The 23,955-nt window shown below is 24.6% G+C and overlaps 1 protein-coding gene across 3 annotated transcripts in view; it reads right to left on the bottom strand.

Moving 5' to 3' along the window:
* LOC127285806 (maternal protein pumilio) overlaps positions 1–23,955 on the bottom strand; it is a 159,006-nt gene that overhangs the window by 113,257 nt on the left and 21,794 nt on the right. For all 3 annotated transcript variants that reach the window (XM_051311988.1, XM_051311989.1, XM_051311990.1), the window contains 6 exons: positions 20,942–20,965; positions 16,096–16,228; positions 15,570–15,681; positions 13,159–13,261; positions 9,589–9,719; positions 7,544–7,886 (listed from right to left, as the gene is read on the bottom strand). In XM_051311988.1, the coding sequence (XP_051167945.1) occupies positions 7,544–7,886; positions 9,589–9,719; positions 13,159–13,261; positions 15,570–15,681; positions 16,096–16,228; positions 20,942–20,965 (846 nt within the window). The remainder of the gene's footprint in view (positions 1–7,543; positions 7,887–9,588; positions 9,720–13,158; positions 13,262–15,569; positions 15,682–16,095; positions 16,229–20,941; positions 20,966–23,955) is intronic.

Below are 23,955 nucleotides of genomic sequence, written 5' to 3'. Positions count from 1 at the left end.
CTTTTGAATTTGAAACCGCACAAACACTTTCCCGAGCTTCCTTTACGTAGTACAAATTGCCCATTCTGTTCGCACAAAGTTTAATGTCACCTTCTGTATCGAGAATTTTTGCACATTTATTGTCGAACACAACACTGAATCCTTGATCCGTGATTTTAGACACTGACAATAAATTAGTTCTTAAATCGGGAGCGTGTGACGTATTCGCGAGCGAAATACACTTTAAATCACCATTCACATTGGCCGTAAACTTCACAATTCCTTTTCCGAGAGTTTCCGATGTAGAGTTGTTTGCCAAATTTAACACTCCGCGATTAGAGTCCGTAATTTCTTGAAAAATACTTTTCTCGTTACAAAAATGACTAGACGCTCCGCTGTCCAAACACCAATTCCTACACTGTTCGGGTTCTGAAACACTTGTCACATTTAAACAAAGATCTTCCGCGGTTTTAGCTGATTGACTACTATTATTTCGGTTGAATCGACATTCTGACTTCTTGTGTCCAAAGTTCTTGCATATGTGACACTGAAATTTAAATCGAGGTTTTTGTTCACTTTTATTATTGTTGTTCACTTTCGTATTCACTTGATCGCGTTTATGTCCAGTGTATTTGTTTACCACCATGGCGTCTGAATTTTCGGCTTGTCGACTGCTTTTTCGTGCATCAGTTTCTTCTATTATCTTCGTTCGCATGATTTCGGGAGTCGGTAAATTATCCCTCGACTCAATGGCGCACCTGAAATTCTCGTAGCTTCCCGGGAGACTATATAGCAACATTACCGTCAGTAGATCTGGATTGATTTCAATCTCCATATCCGCTAATTTATCGACCGTGTCGAAAAATTGATTCAAATGATCTCTGACGTCACTTCCCTCCGCCATCTTTTGTACTGTGAGCCTTTTTAGCAGCGTAGCCTTCCTCGCCGGACCTTTAGATTGGTAGATTTCCTCCAATCTAAGCCACATTTCTCTAGATGTCGAGCAGTTTTTTATTTGTTTCAGCTCACTCGAGGAGATCGAGAGAATGATATCCGACTTCGCCTTTTGGTCGCCCTTGATCCATGCTTGTTCAGCCGCTCTGGTTGCTTCGTCCTCACCTCTTTCAGGTTTCACTGAGGTTCCACTCGCGTAATCCCAAAGATCGGCTTTTATTAAAATCGCCTGCATTTGAAGTTTCCATGTGTCAAAATTATGTTTGCTGAGGAGTTCAATCCTCGAAAAATTTCCACCGTTCATTTTGACCACACGCGGTTTTCACTTTACACTTAAAGAAACGAAAGTTCTTTTCCCTCACACACGTATGTGTCTGGGCCCATAACCTCTTAGAATGATAAGAGGGTATTCGAATAAAGTAAAACGTGATTAATTAAACTTGATATATTTGGATTAGAACAAGAATCAAAATCGATAGATATTAACCGCATGGATGCGACCAGCGAACTAACCTCAGAGCAACTTATGCGTTAATGTATCATATGACATTTCTTAAGTTTCCTATTGGTTCAAAAGTAAAGTGATTTTGCGCATGACATTAATATTTGAAAGATTGATATAAAATCTTAATAGATCGATACTTGAACAATTTAGTTAAATATAAAAAAGATCAGAACTTGTAGTTCTTACAAAAATTTTGTCACAGTTTTTAGTTTTGATGGTCAAAAAAATTTCAGGCAACTGAATCAAGTACTTAATCAAGTTTTACAGATTTTTAAATAAAATTTTTTTTGAATAATAATTTTCGAAGAGTTAAAATTGAAAATTTTTAGAAATAATTGAATTTCAAAAATTTTTGTTAATTTTCAGACAATTATTAAATTTTACACAACTAAAAATAATTTATCAAATAATTTTAGACAACATTTTTTTAAAATGTAATTGAATTTTCAAAGATTTACAATTTTGATTTTTGAAATTAATTGAACTTTAAGTGATTTTTAATTTTAAATTTTTTGATAATTTCACTAAAAAATTTATTACAAATTGCAGACAAAAATACAATGATTTGAAAACCATTTCTAAGTGAAAAATGGTTTCAGATAGTTCAATTTTCGAAGAATATTATAAAAATCATTAAAAATAATTGAATTTTAAGTTATAATTGAAATTATTAAATTTCAAAAAATTTTAGATGGACAATTTTAGAAATAATTAAATTTTAGAAGCTTTTAAATTGAAATTTTTGAAAATAAATGAATTTCAAAAGATTGTATTAAATTTCAGACAATAATTATAATAAGAGAAATTTTTAGTGATTTCTGTTGATAAAGAATTTATTAAAAATAACATAAAAAATTGAATTCTAAAAGTTTTTAATTGAAATATTGTTTCAGATAATTGAATTTTCGAAGAATATTATAAACATCATTCAAAATAATTGAAATTTTTGCAAATAATTAAATTTCAAGTAATTTTGAATAAAAAATTTTTGATAATTTTATTTGCTATTTTTTTTTTTAAATTATAAATCAATTATTAAATTTTATAAAAAATTTTAATGTAAAAATAGTTTAAGATAATTGAATTTGTGAAGAATTTCATTAAATTATTATCATAACTCAAGTAATAGGATAGGGCGTAGTTTGTAAAAGGTCCGGTAGAGGGCTTCTCACAAGCGAGATGCAAAATTTTCGTTATAAAAGATCTACTTGTTCTTGAGTCAGATAATCTAGTCAATCAGACTTTTAGTCTGATTTAAATTAGTATTATTTTAGTCATAGGATAGCACAACTTACATATATAAAACATATGTTCATCCAATTTTTTAGACTGATTTTCGAATCAGCAGAATTTTAATTAAAACAAAATTTTCTCTTATAGGTTTTGAAAAAAGCATTTATATTTTTCACTTTAAAGAACAGAATAAATGTCAATATTAAATAAGATTAGAATCCCATTTTAAGTAAAACTAATTATTTTAAAAGACATTTATTCACCTTAAAACTTAATACAAATTTTTTTTAAATTATGACTTAAAAATTGTAGTATTGAAAATTTCTTTCAATATCGGAATTCGGAATTGTTAAAAAAAAGCAGTTTCACTTGAATACTTCTGAGTTAAAAAATCATTTTTTGAATTTAAATTTGAATAATTCTAGTCCCTGGGTGAGTAGAATAGCCCCAGGTGATGGTAATGAAATTTTATTAATAAAAAAAAATCTGCTCGTTCATCATAAAAAAAACAATTACAAAATTTACAAACACTTTTAAAATATTAAAAATAATTTAATTTAAAATCCAAAAATAGATTTTTAACCCACAAATATTAAAAAAAAATTTATTTTTCAAAAAACAAATTTTGTGTTGAATTGTGTTTGACCAGCACGAAAAAAATCAAGTGTAATATTTGAGTTGGCTGAGTGAGAATAATTTAGCATAAAAATTGTTTTTAAAAAATAATAATTTTTAAATGTTTCAGAGTAAAAAAATTGTTCTTAGATTTTTGAAAAAATAATAATTTTTAAATGTTTTAGGGTAAAAAAATTGTCCTTGGATTGCAAATTGCAAATTAAAAAAATTTTAATGAACAAATAAAAATTCGGCTAAAAGTAAATTCTAGATAATGAAATTCTGTTAATTGAAAATTCTAAAAAAATTAATTTTACACCTTATTCATGCGTTCCGTTTTTAATGCCGTTTTATAGTAGTTTAATAAAACCATGAATTTTAAATTACTACTAAACCCCTTAAAATTTCAATTTCGTTCCATATTTTCAGTTGTTGTATTTTTAGTCACATATAATTTTGTACTTTTATTTTATTATTATGTGGAAAAATAAATTTTCATATATTTTTTTTTTTTTTTGGGGTCGAATTATACTTTTGTACTCTTGTATTATATATAAGACAACTAAAAATGGTAGAGTGTCAATTTAACGAGGTTCTTATTAAGCCAAAGCTTCAGTTGCACTAACGAGTCATGCAACCTCCGCTTTCGTTTTCGACCCTCTTGGTATATTTTCAAGCAACTCTTCGTGTACACCAAGTGTCAAGAACGAACGTCGTTATCACGCGACCCTAAAACAATACTGATTGCAAATTCCTTTTACTATATAAAGATCAAAAAAATAATATACCAGCAATTTTTTTTCCACCAATACCAATATATATATTTATTATGCAAAACTATGCATTAGAAAAAAAAGACTGAATCATTTGACATTTCTACATCATTATTTGAGAATTATTTTCTATTCATATTTTTGAATTTGATTTTCTATTTTCAGAACTTATTTTATTTCAATTTTGTTGCGTTTGAAAAATATTGTTTTAACACTTTTTTTTTTCAACCATGGAATATAATTGTTTTTATCATTTTTTCTTTTCCGCTTGTTTAAACATGCGAGAGCTTGAAAATGTGCACTTTCCACTTTTACTTTCATTTCTTTGTCTTGTCATATGTGTGGCGTTCAGTTCTGATAATCAATAGTGAGAATATTACGCTGGTACTGATCAAAGAATCTCTCTGGAATAATATACCTCGAAGGGGTTCAATCTAGTGTGTACCATACAATAAATGTATATAGAATATGACGTAAGAAGAGTCGATAGTGTTGATTATTATACGAGCAGAGAGTAGAGGTTCGTGATTGTAAATGTGCTCTTGATCATATACTCATACTCGATGGTGCACGAAGCAAATCTCGTGTATTCACAATTTTTATCTTTTTTTTTTTCATTTCTTTTTTTTCTTCTTTTTTTTATTCTGCTTCTCTGTTTTTCATATAAACTTTTTTTTTGTATAAAGGCAAATTTTTCATCATTTGATTTTAACTTTTTAATTTTTAATTTCTTTATGAATTTTAAACGCATGAATAGGTTCCAAAAAAATCAATAGTTAAAACTAAACCCTTAAATGGCACCATGGGTCCAGTAGACCCGAGTATTTTTTCGAGCTCAAATTAATTGAATAGCTTTTGAATATTTTTTATATTTTATTAATATATTACTTTTGACATATTCTTAGTAATTTTCTAAGTTTTTTGAATTGTGCCAGTTAAGGGTTAATAGAATTTCATTAGATACAGAATTTAGAATTTAGAATTAGAATTAACCGAAAAATCATTTAACAGAATTTATAATTGATAGAATTTCGATTTATCCGAAATTGCAAATGACCGAACAGACAATGGCGCGATTTTTAAAATCAACCAATCACAATTTTATGGATAATTTTTGATTGGTTGATTTTTAAAATCGCGCCGAAATCTTTCTGTCGATTCATTGTTCGATCATTTGCAATTTCGGACAAATAAAAATTCTATCAATTAGAAATTCTGTTAAATGATTTTTCAGTTAAGTATAAATTCTACGGTATGAAAAATCGGGTTTTTTTGTTGGAAATTATATCAAATCAAAATTGGAATAAATAAAATTCGGCTCAATGAAAATTATATCTAATAAAATTCTATTAATTGAAAATACTAACAAATTATTTTTCGAACTTATTTATGCGTCCGAATTTTCTTTTATCAAAATTTCCATTTAACAGAATTCTTCTTTAATCAAATTACTGCTTATTCAAATATTTACTTCAAAGTATTTTCATTTCACTGAATTCACAATCAACAGAATTTATATGTTACGTAACTATTATTTAACCGAATTTTCAGGAAGGACAATTTTTAGTCCAACAAATTTTAATTTAACAAAATTCTCATAAAACGAAATTTCTATTTAGCTTAATTTTCAAAAAGCATAATTTCCATTTCATTGAAACTCCATTTGATCGAATTGTAATTTCATAAAATTTTGATTTTACAGGCGTTTCATTTTCACCTAATTTGAATTTGACAAAATTATAATTTGCTCGAAATTTTTATTAAACAGAATAATTATTTAAAAGAATTTCTTCTTCACAGAAGGAATATTAGAAAGAATTTTGTTTTAGTTGAATTTTGATTTTTTGGAATTTATATTTTTACAGAATTGTTAAAACGCCAAATTTTTATTTTACATAATTTTCATTTGTCCGTATAAATATGTGGCAGAAAAATTTGGGCGCGAATTTTAAAATTAACTAATCAGAATTTCGTTGATAACTTCTGATTTTGGTTAATTTTGAAATTCGCGCCGAAAATTTTCTGCCAGATAATTATTGGGACATATGAAAATTCTGTAAAATAAAAACTCGACGTTTTAAGAATTCTGTCAAATGTAAATTCGAAAAAATGAAAATTCGGCTAAAAAAATTCTTTCTAAATATTAACTTTACAGAAAATCGAAAATCAATTTGACAGAATTATTTTGAGGCTAAGTTTACAATTGATTAATCACAATTTTTGTAATAACTTCTGATTGGTCAAATTTAAAATTCAGTCTACAATAGTTCCGTCAAATTGATTTTCGATCATTTGCATTTTCTGTAAAATTAATATTCGGAAGTTTCGAACAGATGAATATATTCTGTTAAATTAATATTCTTCATTCTGCATAATTAGAACTATTTTGAATTACTATTCTGCAAAATTAATATTCTACAAAACAACGTTTCGCAGAAATTGATATTCGATCAAATTGAATTTCTTGTTAATTAATTTTTGACTAAATAAAAATTCTACAACATTAATCATCGGTTAAATGGAAATTCTGTAAAATGAAAATTCGAAAAAATTAATATTCTAACAAATGAATAATCTGTAAATTTAAAATTATGTACAATTTTTTTTTCTGCAAAATTAAAATACAAAATAAAATCATTGAAATTAAAAATGATTTTTTTTTCTGTTACGCTGTCAACAAGACCGAATTTCTATTTAACCAAATTTTATAAAGTAAAATTCATAATGAATGGGAATTTTTTTACAGGAAGAATTTTTTAATTAATTTTTCATTAAATGAAATTTCTATTTATCTGATATTTCATATTATCTATTTTAGTGAATTTTTATTTAACAGAATTTTTGATTAATAAAATTTATATGTAACGGAATTTTCACAGATATTTATTTCAAGGAATTTCTAATTAATGGAATTTTTCTAATGATTTTGATTTTACTTCTCTGAATTTTTATTTAATCGAATTTTTACTTATCTTAATTCTTATTTAGCAGAACTTTTATTTAGCCAAAGTTTTATTTCATATAATTTTCAATTAGTAGATAGAATTTGCTTTTATAAAAACTATACAAAATGAAAAGTTGTAATGTCAATTTGTAAACTTGAAATTTTCTCGATTCAAATACAGGAAATTAAATTTTCAGAACGATATTTTATAAAATTTCCTGACATTTCCAAGGTTTTCCATGACTAAAAAAAATTTCCATAACAATTGCAAGTTTTCCAGGTATTTTTCAAGGTACAGTCTCTCAAAGTTGACTCTTTTTAGAGGTTTAAATAAGAGTCCCTTTTTATCATTTTCTTTTAATAATTAAGGAGAAACAAATGATTTTAAATCATTGACTTTTCGTGTTTCAAACACAAAGAAAATCCCTAAATTATTTTGATTACTTTCCTTTCGAAAATGTAAAAAACAATTTCAATTGTTTCCCTTGGAGATTCTGAAAAAAATATTCAATGGATTGAAAAGTAAAAATGTTGACTTACCTGTACATCAAAGTGTGTGGTGTTGTCTTGAGGTTGTGGAGGTCCTTGTTGTTGTTGCTGTTGTTGAGAGGGCGGTGGACCTTGCGGTGGCGGTGGTCCCTGAGCGCCAAAAAGCTGTGAATGCGGATGCTGAAGATGATGGGTTTGTGGAGCTTGATGATGTTGCAAATGATGAGGCGGTGCAGGTGCAAATGCTGCCATAAAATGTTCTTCACTACCGACAACATCGACACCTGGCTTCAACAATACAACACCACCCCCTCCAGCGGTTACGGCCAGAGTGGCTGCATTTTTTTGAAATTCCTCTTCACCCGGTGATGGCTGTCGACTTCCCGGTGTACGACTGGATAAAAAAAAGAAATTATTCAATTAGTAATAAATCAACACATTCTGAAATAAAAATATTCAAAAATAATTTTTATCTCGAAAATAAACTACCGTCAATCGGGGATTATTATGGTTATTATAATCATTATTATTAGAATTTTTATTTTACAAAATTTTATTAGAAATAATTATTTTTTAGATGAATTTTCATTTTTAAAATTAGCCTTAAACAGAATTTCATTCTACCCAACATTTTATTTAAAAGAATTCAAATTTAACAGAAAATATTTACATTTTATTAGAATTTTCACATAAAAAAATTTTTAACTATGAATTTTTGTTTGGGAGAATTTTTATTTTACAAACATTTTCTATACATAACTTTTTATTTAAGTAAATTTTTGCTTTAACAAAATTCTCATTTAATCGAATGTTATCTGATTCGAATTTTTAAATGACAAAAATTCCAAGTCATCAAATTTTGATTTGTTTGAATTTTTATTTGTATTAATTTTTAATTAATAGAATTTTTAAGACGCCGAATTTTCATATTTTCGAAATTACATTCGACAGAGAGATTTCGGCGCAATTTTTCAAAATTAACCAATCACGATTTTCTTGGTAAATTTTTTTTTAAATTGCGCCGAATTCAGAAAAAATGAAAATTCGGCGTCTTAAAAATTCGATTAATTTTAAAATTCGTACAAATAAAAATTTGGACAAATTAAAATTCGCTGAATTGGAATTTCTGTCATTTTTAAAAATTCAAAATCAAATCACATAAAATTCGATTTAATGAGAATTCTGTTAAATTAAAATTCGCTTAAATTGAAATTCTCTTAAATAAAAACTCATGTAAATTAAATGACAGTGAAACATAAAAATTTTGGCAAAAATTCGGTAGCATAAAATTTTGTTAAGTAAAAATTCGTATAAAAAGAAATTCAGTAAAATGCTAATTGAAAAAAATTAAATTCGTCTAAAAAATAATTATTTTTAATAAAATTCTTTAAAATAAAAATTCTATATAATGATTTTTATGAGATAATCATGCATCCCAAAAAAAGCAATTATAACATTTATAAAAATTTAGAAACTTTTCACAAAATAATTCAGTTCTAAAATCCAAAAACGATTTTTTAACTTAGAAAAATCAAAAAATTATTATTTTTCAAAAAAAAATTTTTGTACTGAATATTCTATTGCTTAATTTTTGAATATTTGTGATTTAAAAATCCTATTTTTGGACTATAAAATGCAATTAATTTGACAAATTTTTGTAAATGATATAATTGCTTTTGTTTATGCAAGGCGAGTACAATTCAGCACAAAAACTTCTTTTTTGAAAAATAAATAATTTTTGAAAGTCTTTCTATAGGAAATATTTTGAAACGTTTTTAAATTTTCGTAAATTTTATAATTGTTTCTTTTCAATATTGATCGAGAATATTACAGCACAAAATTTGCTTTTGCAAAATAATAATTTTTTAATATTTCTAGGATAAAAACCTATTTTTCGATTGAAAAATTAAATTATTTTGAACATATTTTATAATGATAAAAATAATAAATAAATGTTATAAATAATTAAACAAAACAAAAAAAAGTTAACAAAACAAAACTTTGAATAAACATTAAAATAGTTGAATTTTGTAGACACTAAAGACACACTAGTTAATACATATTGTTTTTTTTTTTTAAAAAGACAAAATACGTACTTAAACCCTTTGTCATCATCTAAACCATTTTGCGATGTAAGTCCATTGCCTTGAGGACCATTGTCATCTTTCGAGCCATCAAACGGACTCGTAGAACCTTTTTCCTTTTCTTTCTTATCAGCGTCAGTATTCTAAAAGTTATAAAAAAGACACAGTTATTCATTTTTTTTCAACAAAAACTGTACAAGCATCGTAAATATTACATTTCAATGACTTTCGTCCAAAGGCTGTTGCAGGTATATATTTTTTAAAAAATCTAATTTTTAAATATCGTGTTTATTTATTTGGTTATTTATTATTAGGTATATAATATTAATTTATTTAATATTTAAATTTTTGAGGTGTCGAATTAAATATTATCCAATTTATGTTTTACAGAATTGATCGAAATTATAAAACAGAACATTTATTTAACCGAATTTTCATTCGAACAAAATGGGTCGCATGATTATTCTATAAAAATAATAAATTAGAATTTAAAATTTTAAAACTTTTATTAGGTAATTATTTTTTTAGACGAATTTTCATTTTTCGAATGAGCCTTTAACAAACTAAATTAATTTTAATTAAAAGTATTCTAATTTAAACAAATTTAAAATTAGCATAATTCTCATTTAACGGAATTTTAACTCATACAAATTTTTAAATGTAAAAATTTCTAATTTACCGAATTTTTATTTGCACGAATTTTTGTTTGATATAATTCTTAAAACGACCAATCTTTATTTGTCCGAAATTGCAAATGACCGAATGTAGAATCAAGAGAAAGATTTTGGCGCGAATTTCAAAATTGACCAATCAGAAATTATCAAGAAAATCGTGATTGGTAAATTTTAAAAACAGCGCCGAAATGTTTCTGTCGATTATTAATTTAGCCAATTGTAATTTCGGATTAATGAAAATTCGGCGTTTTAAGAATTCTATGAAATGACAATTCGATGAAATGAAAATTCTGCTATTTGAAAATTATATAAATATAAAATTCCGTTTTATGAAAATTTTACTAAATTAAAAATTTGTTAGAATCAAACCATCGAATTTTCATTTGACCGAAATTTTGCTTTTTAAAAATTCGACTGAAAGAATTTTTTTTTGCTGAACTTTCATTTCTTCGAATTTACATTTGACAGAATTCTTAAAACATCGAGTTTTTATTTTACAGAATTTTCATTTGTCCCAATAATTATCTGGCAGAAAATTTTCGGCGCGAATTTCAAAATTAACCAAAATCAGAAGTTATCAACGAAATTCTGATTAGTTAATTTTAAAATTCGCGCACAAATTTTTCTGTCACATATTTATTCGGACAAATGAAAATTATGTAAAATAAAAATTTGACGTTTTAACAATTCTGTAAAAATATAAATTCCAACAAATCAAAATTCGACTAAAACAAAATTCTTTCTAATATTCCTTCTGTGAAGAAGAAATTCTTTTAAATAATTATTCTGTTTAATAAAAATTTCGAGCAAATTATAATTTTGTCAAATTCAAATTAGGTGAAAATGAAACGCCTGTAAAATCAAAATTCTATGAAATTACAATTCGATCAAATGGAGTTTCAATGATATGGAAATTATGCTTTTTGAAAATTAAGCTAAATAGAAATTTCGTTTCATGAGAATTTTGTTAAATTAAAATTTGTTGGCATAAAATTTGTCCTTTCTGAAAATTCGGTTAAATAATAGTTACGTAACATAAAAATTCTGTTGATTGTGAATTCAGTGAAATGAAAATACTTTGAAGTAAATATTTGAATAAGCAGTTATTTGATTAAAGAAGAATTCTGTTAAATGGAAATTTTGATAAAAGAAAATTCGGTGAATGTTTGGTAAAAGTTCGGTTGAATAAAAATTCTATTACATTAAAATTCTGTTACATAAAACTGCAGATAAATAAAAATTGTTTTGTATGAAATTTCATGTTGAATATAAAATATAATTTATAAAAATCTCTTTAATAGAAATTCGATAATTTTTAATTCAACATTAGAAAAATTCTTAGATGTTCAATTCGGCGAATATAAATTTCAGATCTAAAACATTGTCAAGTTGAAGAATTTTTGTTATTGTTTGTTTTTTTTTTCAAAAAATTTTAAAATTCTTTTCACTCTTTCGCCGGGTGACATAAATATGTACACACAACTCTTTCTCTCCTTATTGTAGTATTCAATCTATTGTTAAATGAAATTGAATCAACCATTTTTTCTTTTGATATTCAGTAAAGCTGACACAATTGGAGTCGATGAAATTTTATTACTAGCATTTCAAGCCGGACATGATAAAAATCTAAAGCAATATCAAGATATCTGATACTTTTTTCGATGAAACAAATTTCCAATTATTTCCCTTTTTTTTGTACTTTAACAAAATTACAGTATTTCATTTTAAAATTGTTATTAATAATCCAAAATTTAATTATTGAAAATTTTACCATGTCTTTCGATGTTTAAATAAATTCTTATCATTATTTGTCAAGAAATTTTGTAATAAATTAAAAAACAATCCAAGGGTAAACTGGATCCGAAATCCTTTTTTTGAATTTTTTGTTTTTTTACACGCAACAAGAAAATTTTTAGTAGGTGTATGATCAGCGCCTAAAAAATTATTGAAATTTTCATTTTTCAAATTAGCATTTGATAGAATTTTTTAAATGTATTTTTATTTACCAGAATTTTTAGGTATCCAATTTTTATTTAGCATAATTTTTATTTTATGAACTTTCTTTTTATCCAACTTTTTATTTAAAAAAAAACTTCTAATCAATTTTTAATTTAGTAGAATTCTCAATATTTTGTTCATTTTGAGAATTCTGCTAAATTAAAAATCGGTTAAATTAGAATTTTTTTTTTTTAAATAAAAAGTTGGGTAATGAGAAATATTTAATAAAATAAAAATTCTGTCAAATAAAAATTTGTTGTCTAAAAATTATGTTAAGTAAAAAATAAAAATTGATTTAAAAAGAAAATACTTTCAATTCATGCTAATTTGTGATATTAAATATAATGTGATAATTTTAAAGACTAAGGAAAAAGTAAAGATAACAAGGGATGGTTTTTTTAAAAATAATTTTCACATTTATCCCGATAGAGATGTAGTTTTCCTTGGCAGGAATAGTGATAATTAATCGAAGAAATTCTTTGGCTAATGACTCAATTCATTGCCCTAAGTGACCAAGTGTGTGACTTGTACTTGACCAGTTTTTTTTTCCATATGGAATTAAATGAAATTTAAAATACGAGGATGTGGCATTATTACCTATTTTTTCTATTTTGTAATTTTGCAATTAATTGAAAACGTTATTATTTAAAAATAGTTTAATAAATTGGATAACGAAATTTACCGATTGTTAAAATTACTTGCTTTTGAAAATGGAGAAAACGCTTTAAAAAAAAAATAAAATAATAATAATCAGTATTAAATTTGATTAATTTTCTCATAAATTTCGAGATAATTTTCTTTAATAAAAGAAAACGTTATTTTTTTATTCAATTTCAAATTTAATTTTCAATCAATAGATTGATTAATATACGTTGGTATTATATATAAATTGATATTTGAATTAACTTACTAATCTAAGAGAAACCATTCTTGGGTCCAAGTCTTTTGGTGTTGTTGGACTGGAACCACCGAGAACATATTCCACCATTTTCACGCCAAGTCCACCAGTTTCACTAAAAAAAAATTTTAACTTAGAATTAAACATGCTTTTTAAAACAGCATCAACAAAGGGCGCATAAATTTCCTATAAAAATCATGAATTACAATTTCTATTTAAAAATATTTTATGAGAAAAAATTATTTTTTACAGGTTTAACACAAAAATTTAAATTAAATTAAATTAAAAATACTCTAAAATTACATTATTATTTAAAGGTTGTAAAAAAAAAATTTTATCAATTAAAATTTATGAAAGTTTCAATTTAACATCTTCTAAAATTTATATACTTCCAAAATAATTTTAACTCGAAAACTTTCAAATTTAATTAGTAATTGAATAATTAATTTAATATTAATTCAATTGAAAATTTTTTTCCCAAATTTTTATTTATATAATTCTTTGTTTCATTCATTATTTGAATGGTTTTAATCCAATTTTTCAAAAATTCAATTATTTATAAAAATCTTAACAGTAACTTCATTAAAATTTAATTATTTCGAAACATGTTTTAGTTGAAAATTCTCTAAAATTCAATTATTGTCTGAAATTAGTAAAAAAAATTTCATTACTTCATAAGTTTCAATTGAAAATCTTCTGATATTCAATTATTTACATAAATTGTAAATCAAACTCTTCCAAATTCAATTGTTTTTAAAATTTTAATTAAAAATCTTCTAAGATTCAATTATTTCACAAATTTTATTAAATTTTTTTTTTTCAAGAATATTTTAATGAAATTCTTCGAAAATTTAATTATTTAAAACATTTTCCGAAATTCTGAATTCAAATAATGTGCATTAAATCAGACTTGAAAAATTTTCTTTTTTTTTTAAATGTAACTGTAAATTATTTTTGAAAATTTGTTTTAAAACTGAATTGTAATTTTGAAAATTTTTCTCAGTTTAATTCGATGGTTTAAAAAGAAAAATTGTTGAAAATATTTCTGTGAATCATTCTTATTGAGAAATTAAATTTTTTTTTTTTTAATTTCCAATAACAAATTGTTAATAATAATAAAAAAATATTTTTCAACAAATTAAATTTATTGTAAACAAAAAATGGACTTTTTATAATTTTCTTGTAATGTAAATCGACTAAAATAACTTTTTTTTTCTTTCAAAAGTTGATCCGAGGCCTACAATTATAAAAATGTAAGACAATAATTTTTAGAAGAAAAATTTTAAATTGAAAATTTAAAAAATTATAATATTAGTAGAATTTTTAGAAATTTGATATTTTTCCAATATATTTTTGATAAAATTCCTTAACTTTTCCATGATTTCCCTGACCCGTGGCAACCCTGTTTTAACCAACTTTTCAAGACAAATTTTCTTTTTATACAAATTTTTTACATAACAAAATTTTTTGCTACCGAATTTTTATTTGTTAAAAATTTTATTTTACAGTTATTTAATTTACATGATTTTTTATTTAAAAGAATTTTAATTTAACCGAATTTTTAAATGACAGAAATTTTAATTCACCGAATTTTAATTTGTACGAATTATTAATGGATAAAATTTTTAAGACGCTGAATTTACATTTGTCCGAAATTACAAATGGCCAAATAGACAATCGACGGAAAGATTTCGGCGCAATTTTTAAAATTGACAAATCACAATTTTCTGGATATTATTTTATTGGTCAACTTTAAAATTTGCGCCAAAATCTTTCTGACGATTTTTTTGTACAGCCATTTGAAATTTCGTTAAAATGAAAAATTCAAAGTTTTACAAGTTTTTTGAAATGACAATTCGATCAAATTAAGTTTCGATAAGAAAAAATTCTATCATTTGTAAAATGATCTAATTAAAAGTTCTGTTAAATAATAATTTGTAAAAATGAAAATTCTCTTGAATGATAATTCGGTTAAATAAGAGTTCCATTTAATATAAATTTTGTTAAAAATGAATTCAGTTAAATAAAATACTGTTAAATGATAAATTCGGATAAATTGAAATTCCATTAAATATTAATTCTGTGAAATTAAAGTTCTCTTTTGTGAAAATTTGGATAAATATAAATTCTCTTAAACAAAAATTTAATGAATTTGAGAATCTGCTTTACAAAAGTTTGGCTAAATGAAAATTTTACGACATAAAAATTCTGTTGAGTTTTAAAGTTTATTTTACAAAATTCTGTTAAATATAAATTTGATAATTTTAATTAAGTATTAAATTAATTAATGTCTAAAATTATAATAATTTTAATGTGAGAAATATTTATGAATCTCATTCGAAAAAGAAAATTAAGTAAATTTAAAAATGGTTAGACTCAAATAAAAATTATTCGAATCGAATAAATAGAAAAAAATTACTGACCTGCTTCTAGGACTGAGAACGGCTCCTACTTCCGAGGCTTGATGGTGGAAGCCAGTGCTTACAGCCATTCTTCTACCTGCTCCCATAGATATTGGTTGTGATACTGCATGATCTGAAATTAATCAGTGAGAATAAATATTCATTGGCAAGAATGAAAGGAGAATTTTAATACGCGAAGGAATTTATTTGGTTGTGTCAAAAAAAAATTTTGACAAACATTTGTACAACTAAATATATATTTTTGTTTGAATCACAAAATTTTCATTTTTTTTACTAGATCTACAAAATTTTTATTCTTCCTAGTAAAATTTAATAAAAAATCATAAAATTGAGAAATTTTAGTTTAAAATAAAATTTTAGAGGTAACAAAATTTTAGTTAAATTAACGAAAAAATATTTTCATTAGGTCAACCGAAAAAGTTGAATTACATAAATATAAATCAAGAAAAAAAAAATTTGATGTTAAAAGAAAATATTTTTTTTCTCAGTATAATACATATATTGAAGGAAAGAGACAAATTTGTACCTGATGTACTCCAAGTTGAATCCCTCCACATTTGATGGGCGTCCAAGTGTAATATCCCACCACCTTTTACACCACCTTCATCTTTCGATCCACCCTCGTCCACACCCCAGAGTTTCTTTGCCGAGGGAGCGATCTAGAACGCAAAACAAATACGAAAATAAATATATATTTATTTATTTTTATTTATATTCATTTCTTTGAGTTTTTAAATTAACTTTTCGTTATCACATCTTCCACTTTACTATGAATTCGGTCTTCATATCTTTAAATCCTAAGTAGCTATTTCAAAAATTATGTTAGATTACATTACAATTTATAACATTTTTTTAAAGGCAAAAAAAAAAATACAAATTTAGGAAAATAGCGCATAATTCTTACGGAATGACCAAAAAAAATAAAATAAAAAAAACGATTATAACTTCTAAACAAATTAACGGATCCATCAAACCGATTTTCTATATTACAGAATTTGTATATAACCGTAAATCCTCTTCACATAAATTCTATTTGTTCGAATTTCAAAATATAGAAAAATTAACCAATAATGAAATGACACGAAAAATTTTGATTTGTTAATTTTAAGACTCGAGCCGAAATATTTCTGACGAATGTTTATTCGAACATATGAAAATTCTATGAAATAAAAATTCGACGAAATAAAAATTCTGTTTCATTAATTTTCGATTAAATAAAAATTTTATAATATGAAAAATCGTTCATATATGGAAATTCTGTAAAATAAAAATTCGAACAAATGGAGACATAATAACTTTTTTGTCGATATTTGAAAGTAAAATTTTATAATAATATAGAGTCAATTAATTCTATTTCCACTAAAGTTGTCGCTGACTAATGTTGAAAAATTATAATACTTTGCAGGAATGATTTTGAAGTTATCAAGATCACGAAATGAAAATAATTTTATTGAAAAAATTATTAATTGTAAAATATGAATTTAAAGTATGTGAGGTACTGAAAACTGTGAATTTTTTAACCACTAGAAAATATGCAAAAAAACATAGAATTTACTATTAAAAAAATATTGGAATTTACTAAAAATGAATAAATTTATTATAAAAAACAGGAACCATTAAATTAAATAAGAACATACCAAATATGAAGATCATATGATAAAATTTTAGAATTTCTTTACACTTTTCTTCTCTCTTTTTCAGAAGTATAAATAATTTAAAAAATAAAATAGCCACTTTATTCATTTTTCCTACTTTTTGAACGTCAACAACTTGCTTGGAGAAAAATAAAAAAATATAGGGCTTCGAAAATTATTTAAATGAACATTAAATATACACATACACTAAAAATTTCGCGTTTGTCCCGATGCTATTTTCGAAGATAAAGTGGATTAAAATTTTCGTATTTTTGTGGCTTAGTCCAATCAAGTTAGCATTTTTAGATGTTTTAACTCAGGACGTCAGATTTTTTTTGGTTAAACCCTTCATTTTGGGGTCAAAATAAAGTACCTAAATTGTATATACTTCGAACTCCTTCGGGAAGCTAATTTTTTTTTTTTGTGAAATAGGTGCAAAAAATTAGTTTTGCTGCTTCCTATTACATTTTAGCGTAAAAATAGTTCGGAGAGAAAAAAAAAGTGTATAAAATTCTGAGTAATTTGAAGAAAAAAAATTAACCCTGTAGCTCAAAAATTGTCCGAGATATACCTTTTTCAAAAATACAATACCGGATTTTACCTAAAATCACGAAAAAAAAATGGGTTTTTTAAAAAAGGTATATATCTCGGACAATTTTTGAGCTACAGGGTTAATTTTTTTTCTTCAAATTACTCAGAATTTTATACACTTTCTTTTCTCTCTCAACTATTTTTACGCTAAAATGTAATTGGAAGCAGCAATTTGCAAAAAACTAATTTTTTGCACCTATTTTACAAAAAAAAAAAAAAATTAGCTTCCCGAAGGAGTTCGAAGTATATATAAACGATTTTTCAAGAAATAATTTTTTAAAATGAAAAATTCTATAATTTTTTGCCTAAAAAATATTTTTTTAAATAATTTGTTGATTAATGAAAACTACAAGAAATATTTTTTAGGCAAAAAATTATAGAATTTTTCATTTTAAAAAATTATTTCTTGAAAAATCGTTTATATAAACGTTGCGTACTTCAGCTACATCGAAATTTTTAGTGTATGTATATTAAGTGCTCATTTAAATAATTTTCGAAGATTCATATTTTTTTATTTTTCTCCAAGAAAATTATTGACGTTCAAGAATAAGGAAAATGAACAAAGTGCACTGAAAAAAAAATTTATTTGATTCAAATACTCGATTACTTGAGTATTATCAAAAAAAAATATTTATTTGAACCAAATAATTTTTATTTGAATTAAATAAATTGTATTTGAACCAATAATTTCTGTACTTGAAACAAATACCATTTAATTGACTCAAATAATAATTATTTGATACAAATAAATATTTATTTGATAATAGTCAAGTAATCGAGTATTTGAATCAAATAAATTTTTTTTTCAGTGTGACTATTTTATTTTTAAAATTTTTTATACATACTTATGAAAAATAGTGATGAAAAGTGCAAAGAAATTCTAAAATTTTATAAAAAATAAAATGTAAATCGAAATCTAACAATTGATAGTTTTTATTTTTTAAATAATCAGAAGAAAGATGTTACTTTTATTCCTCAGAATTCTGATTTTCTAATGTAAAATATCGATAAAAAAGTTGTTATATTTACATTTTTTATGTTTATGTGAAAATTCAATAAAAATTTGGGCAATCACGCTACGTGAAGTTGTCATTTGATTATATAAAGTGCAGTTCACGCATCCAATAATAAGTTTCATTCACTTGCCGGGCTTTTTGAAATGAACAAAATTTACTAAAAAAAAAAAATAAAATTCTTGAATTCCGTCAATTTTCTTGACCCTTTTTTGGAAAAAAATAGCATTTAGTATCTTTTTGGTCTTGGTTGTTTCAAATCAAAACTCACAAAGTATTTATTAGATGCGTTCATACTATTGTTATATAATTTTATATATTTACTCTCTAAATCTAAATCAGTAGAAATTTTACTAATTCAATCAGTACTTTTCATTTTAATTGAAGTTTCAGTTATTTTTTTGAAATTTACTAATATAACACAGCCCCACAAAAAAAAAAAAGTGTCATGTACTTTTGACCGGAATACCCTCACCCTATGTATTTTGACGCGCTGAACACGAATCCGAAGTCCGTTTTGCTCCATCACGTCAGGATTTTTTTCTAACCTCAAAAAACATGTCGGATTTTGAGAAGTAGGCGATTTTTTTAAAAATTGATGTATTAACTTCAAACTTGGTATCTGGGGGTTTTTTGTGTCGCTGATTACGAATCTGAAGTTAGATTTTCAAAACGAAAAATGGCAGATCCAATATGGCGGACGAATTTTGAAAAAATTTTAAGATTTACTTCAAACTTGGTATCTAGGGGTTTTTTTGGTCGCTGATTACGAATCTGATGTCAGTTTTCAAAAATTGATAATGGCGTATCTAATGTGGCCGATAGAAGTCCATGTTGGATATGCCATTTTGAATTTTTGAAATCTGACATCAGATTCGTAATCAGTGACCCAAAAAACCCCCAGATACACTATTGCACATTAATTTTTGAAAAATTTCGTAAAATAATGTCCCCCTACCAAAAAAAAATTCAAGGAGTTTTTTCCCCCCATAAATCAGCTTTTGGGGAAAAACAAAACATACGTGTCAAATTGTTTTCAAAAAACTACAAAACTGCCAAGTTTCAGAAAAATCGGCGTATGGCACTTCCCTAGTGTTACTTGTCAGCAACTTAGAAAACCTGTAGATACCAAATTTCATAATAATCTGACAATTTTTTAAAAATAATTCCTTAATATTGAATTAGACATATCGAATTTCGGAAATCTGACATCAGATTCGTAATCAGCGACACAAAAAACCCCCAGATACCAAGTTAGAAGTTAATACATCAATTTTTAAAAAAATCGCCTACTTCTCAAAATCCGACATGTTTTTTGAGGTTAGAAAAAAATCCTGACGTGATGGAGCAAAACGGACTACGGATTCGTGTTCAGCGCGTCAAAATACATAGGGTTAGGGTATTCCGGTCAAAAGTACATGACACTTTTTTTTTTTTGTGGGGCTGTGTAATTAGTGAATATGCAACCAATAGAAAATAACTTATGTAAATCAGTAATTTATATATAACATAACCTTTAAAATTAACTATTAAATCAGTAGATTTTGTTGCCGCCGCCATATATTTATATTACTGATTCAATCAGTAATTCATATTTTACTAATTGAATCAGTAAATTTCTACTAATTGTCAGTTGCTCAATTCTCGCTATGGCAATTAGTAGATTTCTACTGCTAATCAGTAAAATATGACTGATTCAGATTTAGAGAGTACATGTGATTATTCTTGTTGTTACTTCATGTACTTTATAATTCGATTTATTTTATTGTTTAACAGCATATGTCTGTGTTTAAACTTTACTTTATGTTGCTTCTAACTATTTTACGATTGGTCTATGTACAATATTTGATTGTTTACATTTTACTATAGTTGTTTCAGATCTGTTTTCAAGTACGTATATGGTTTCATTAAAAATACTATTAATTATTATTTCTATGTTGGAATAATTTTAATTTATGTATTACATATTATATTCTTAAGTTAAATTTTGTCAACGTAAATGTTGTTAACTTCAGCTTCATAAATATTTATAGATTTTCAATTTGATATTATAAAGTTTTCCAATCAAACGTGATGACTCACATTACTATAAAAAGCTGCAAATAGATTATTATATTTAAAAACTGATATTTACCGATACTCCGCCAGTGAACGACACCTGAAACAGAAAAAAGCGTTCATTAATATTTATATATATTTTTTTCTATTTAATATAACAGTTATATGAGTATAAAAAATATTAACTTTTTTTCAATTTTATATTTTTTTTCAGTTTAATATATTTACAACTAGGTATTTAAAAGGTTAACATTAAAGGTTCTATTTTTCCAGATTTAACAATGATACACCTATGTTCTATATGGAAAGCTCGTTATACGAAATTTGAAATTCTGAAGTAGATAAATCATATTTAGTGGAAATGAAAGAAATTAATTAATTTTGCCCTCCGTTTCTATTTGAGAACGAATTAAATTTTTGCATTGCAATCATTGCACGCTTTTAAACCATTTGATTTGTGTTAATTTTTTTATTATTCTTTATTTGATTAAATCTTAAAATTCATAAATTCATTCATAGAATAAAACATATTCTACGAATTTCAATAATTCTCATATCTTAAAAATACTTCTACTATTAATGTATTATTTTCATTAGATTACTTTTAAAAAGTATATTTTTCATTTTTTATTTTAAGTTTCCTCTCCTTTTTTTTAAACAAAGTTATATACAGGGTGATTTTTATGTTCCGAACCCCCTAAAATTTTTTTTTATTTCGCTTTTTTTTGTTTAACCTTTAACTGGCACCATGGGTCAAGTAGACCCGAGCATTTTTTCAAGCTCAAATTAATTGAATAGCTTTTGAATATTTTTTATATTTTAATATCACAGAAAATTAAAAGGCATTAAAATAAACTGCAACGCTTGTTATTTTAATCCAATTTTGCTTATTTTAATACCAAAATGGATTAAAATAAGCAAAATTGGATTAAAATAATAAACGTTGCAGCTTATTTTTTAATGCCTTTTAATTTTCTGTGATATTAGTTTGACATATTCTTAGAAATTTTCTAAGTTTTTTTTATACAACTAATTCGATACAGAAGAATAAATTAGCTTCAAATATTAATAATTATAAATTTTTAATTTTAACCTAAAAAACAATTTACGTTTGAACGCGGAATTGTGCCAGTTAAGGGTTAAAAAACGAAAAAAATAAGATTAAAAAAAAATTTTCAGAGGGTCCGGAACATAAAAATCACCTTGTATATAATTTATTCATAAAACATTTTTAGGTACATTTCTTATTTCAAAACTGATATTTTTATTTAACAATTTTTTAACAACCATTGGAGGTAGAAAATAAAGTCTTAAAATTATAAGATTTAAGAATTGCGCGCACGCATGGGAAATCGAACCCTAGACCTTGAGGACGCAAATTGGAAACGCATAGAGAGCAGAGATATACTGACTTGAAGGCCTTTTATCTAATATTACTCTTTGAATGTCAAGACTGTATTATCTACTAATCAATTACTAATTACCTACCTATCTACCTAATAAAATTAAAATTATATTACCAACTCTTTGTAATTATAAACTAGCTAAATATTTAATTTTTTAAACCAATCCATAATAATTAAATATTTAAAGGTAAATGCAAATACTTATAACATTCACAAAAAATTAAAAACATTTCAAAATATTTCAATTCAAAAAATATAAAAATTATTTTTTCTAACCTATAGAAATACTTTTCAAGAATTATTATTTTTCAAAAACAAGTTTTAGTTAAAAAATCGTTTTTGGATTTTTGTCCTAAAATTATTTTGTAAAATTTTCTTAATTTTCAGAAATGTAAAATTTAATTAATACACAGAAAATTAAAAGGCATTAAAATAAACTGCAACACTTATTATTTTAATCCAATTTTACTTATTTTAATCCATTTTGGTATTAAAATAAGCAAAATTGGATTAAAATAATAAGCATTGCAGCTTATTTTAATACTTTATAATTTTCTGTGTATTTGACTGTTTGCATTTACTCTTAAATTTTAAAGAAAAAATAAATTTTTCTGTCAATCGATCGCTTACTTTAATATTTTGCTTCTTTTTTAAAATACTAGTTTTATTTTAAATATTTTTTAAAAAAAATTGATTTTTCTACGATTAAAGTAGTACATAATTTATTTGTATAAAACATTTGCCAAATTCAGAGGTTATGTAACCATGGTGCCAATAACTGGATAAGCTGGGTGCCAAGGAGCCGTTCAAGTATTACGTAAGCTTGATACAGAAGGGGGAGGGGGGGGGGCGTTTCAGATTTGCTTACTTTTTTCTTACACAGAGGGTAAAAGAGGATCAACTTGAGTCTTATGTAAGATTATTTTAATTAGTCAGAATTTCTATATGAATATATTTTCCAAAAAACGCTTCATCATAATAATTAAATATAATATTGTTATGATGAAGCGTTCTTTGGAATTATTTAAATATTATATAATTATATAATAATTATTAGTGAATTTCCATAAGATTAAATAGTGTATATATATTTCAAACCCTTCTTATAGCATCATATTTAATTTGAAACCAAAATTCATAAAAAAATCCAATTTTTTTTTTCTATTTAAATTTTATTTTTACTTATATGTAACATTTTTTAAAAGTTCATTTTTAAGTAATTTGTTTTTTACTGAATACTTAAACAATAAATTTATTAGGGTCAGTTTCACCAACTTCGGCTCTATAAATCAGTAAATAAAAAATTATAAAATGTTTACTAATTCGCAGATTTTAAGAACATATATTGTAAACTTTTACGTATAAATAAAATTCGTTTTTTTAAGACAATCGCAAAACCATTACAAAATAATTAATGCCTATGGCTCAAATACAAAGTTAGAAAAAAAAATACTTATTTTCAGTCTTCTCTATTTTTAATATAAAATATTTCATTCATTAATTTCTATCGAACTAACAAATAAAATGTATAGCCTTTATACAAAATACATTATTATTAATAGTTACATAATCTATTATATAATTCTGTTATATATTAATTCTAATATATAATCTTAACATAGTATTAAATTCTTCGTATTTAATACAAATCGACAAAAATATTAACCATTCTTTTTCCATTTTC

The sequence above is a fragment of the Leptopilina boulardi genome, unplaced genomic scaffold, assembly GCF_019393585.1.
Source record: "Leptopilina boulardi isolate dan_hultmark-lab unplaced genomic scaffold, ZJU_Lbou_2.1 LbouV2_341, whole genome shotgun sequence".
NCBI classification, from domain to species: domain Eukaryota; kingdom Metazoa; phylum Arthropoda; class Insecta; order Hymenoptera; family Figitidae; genus Leptopilina; species Leptopilina boulardi.
This window is presented reverse-complemented; position numbering and strand designations above follow the sequence as displayed.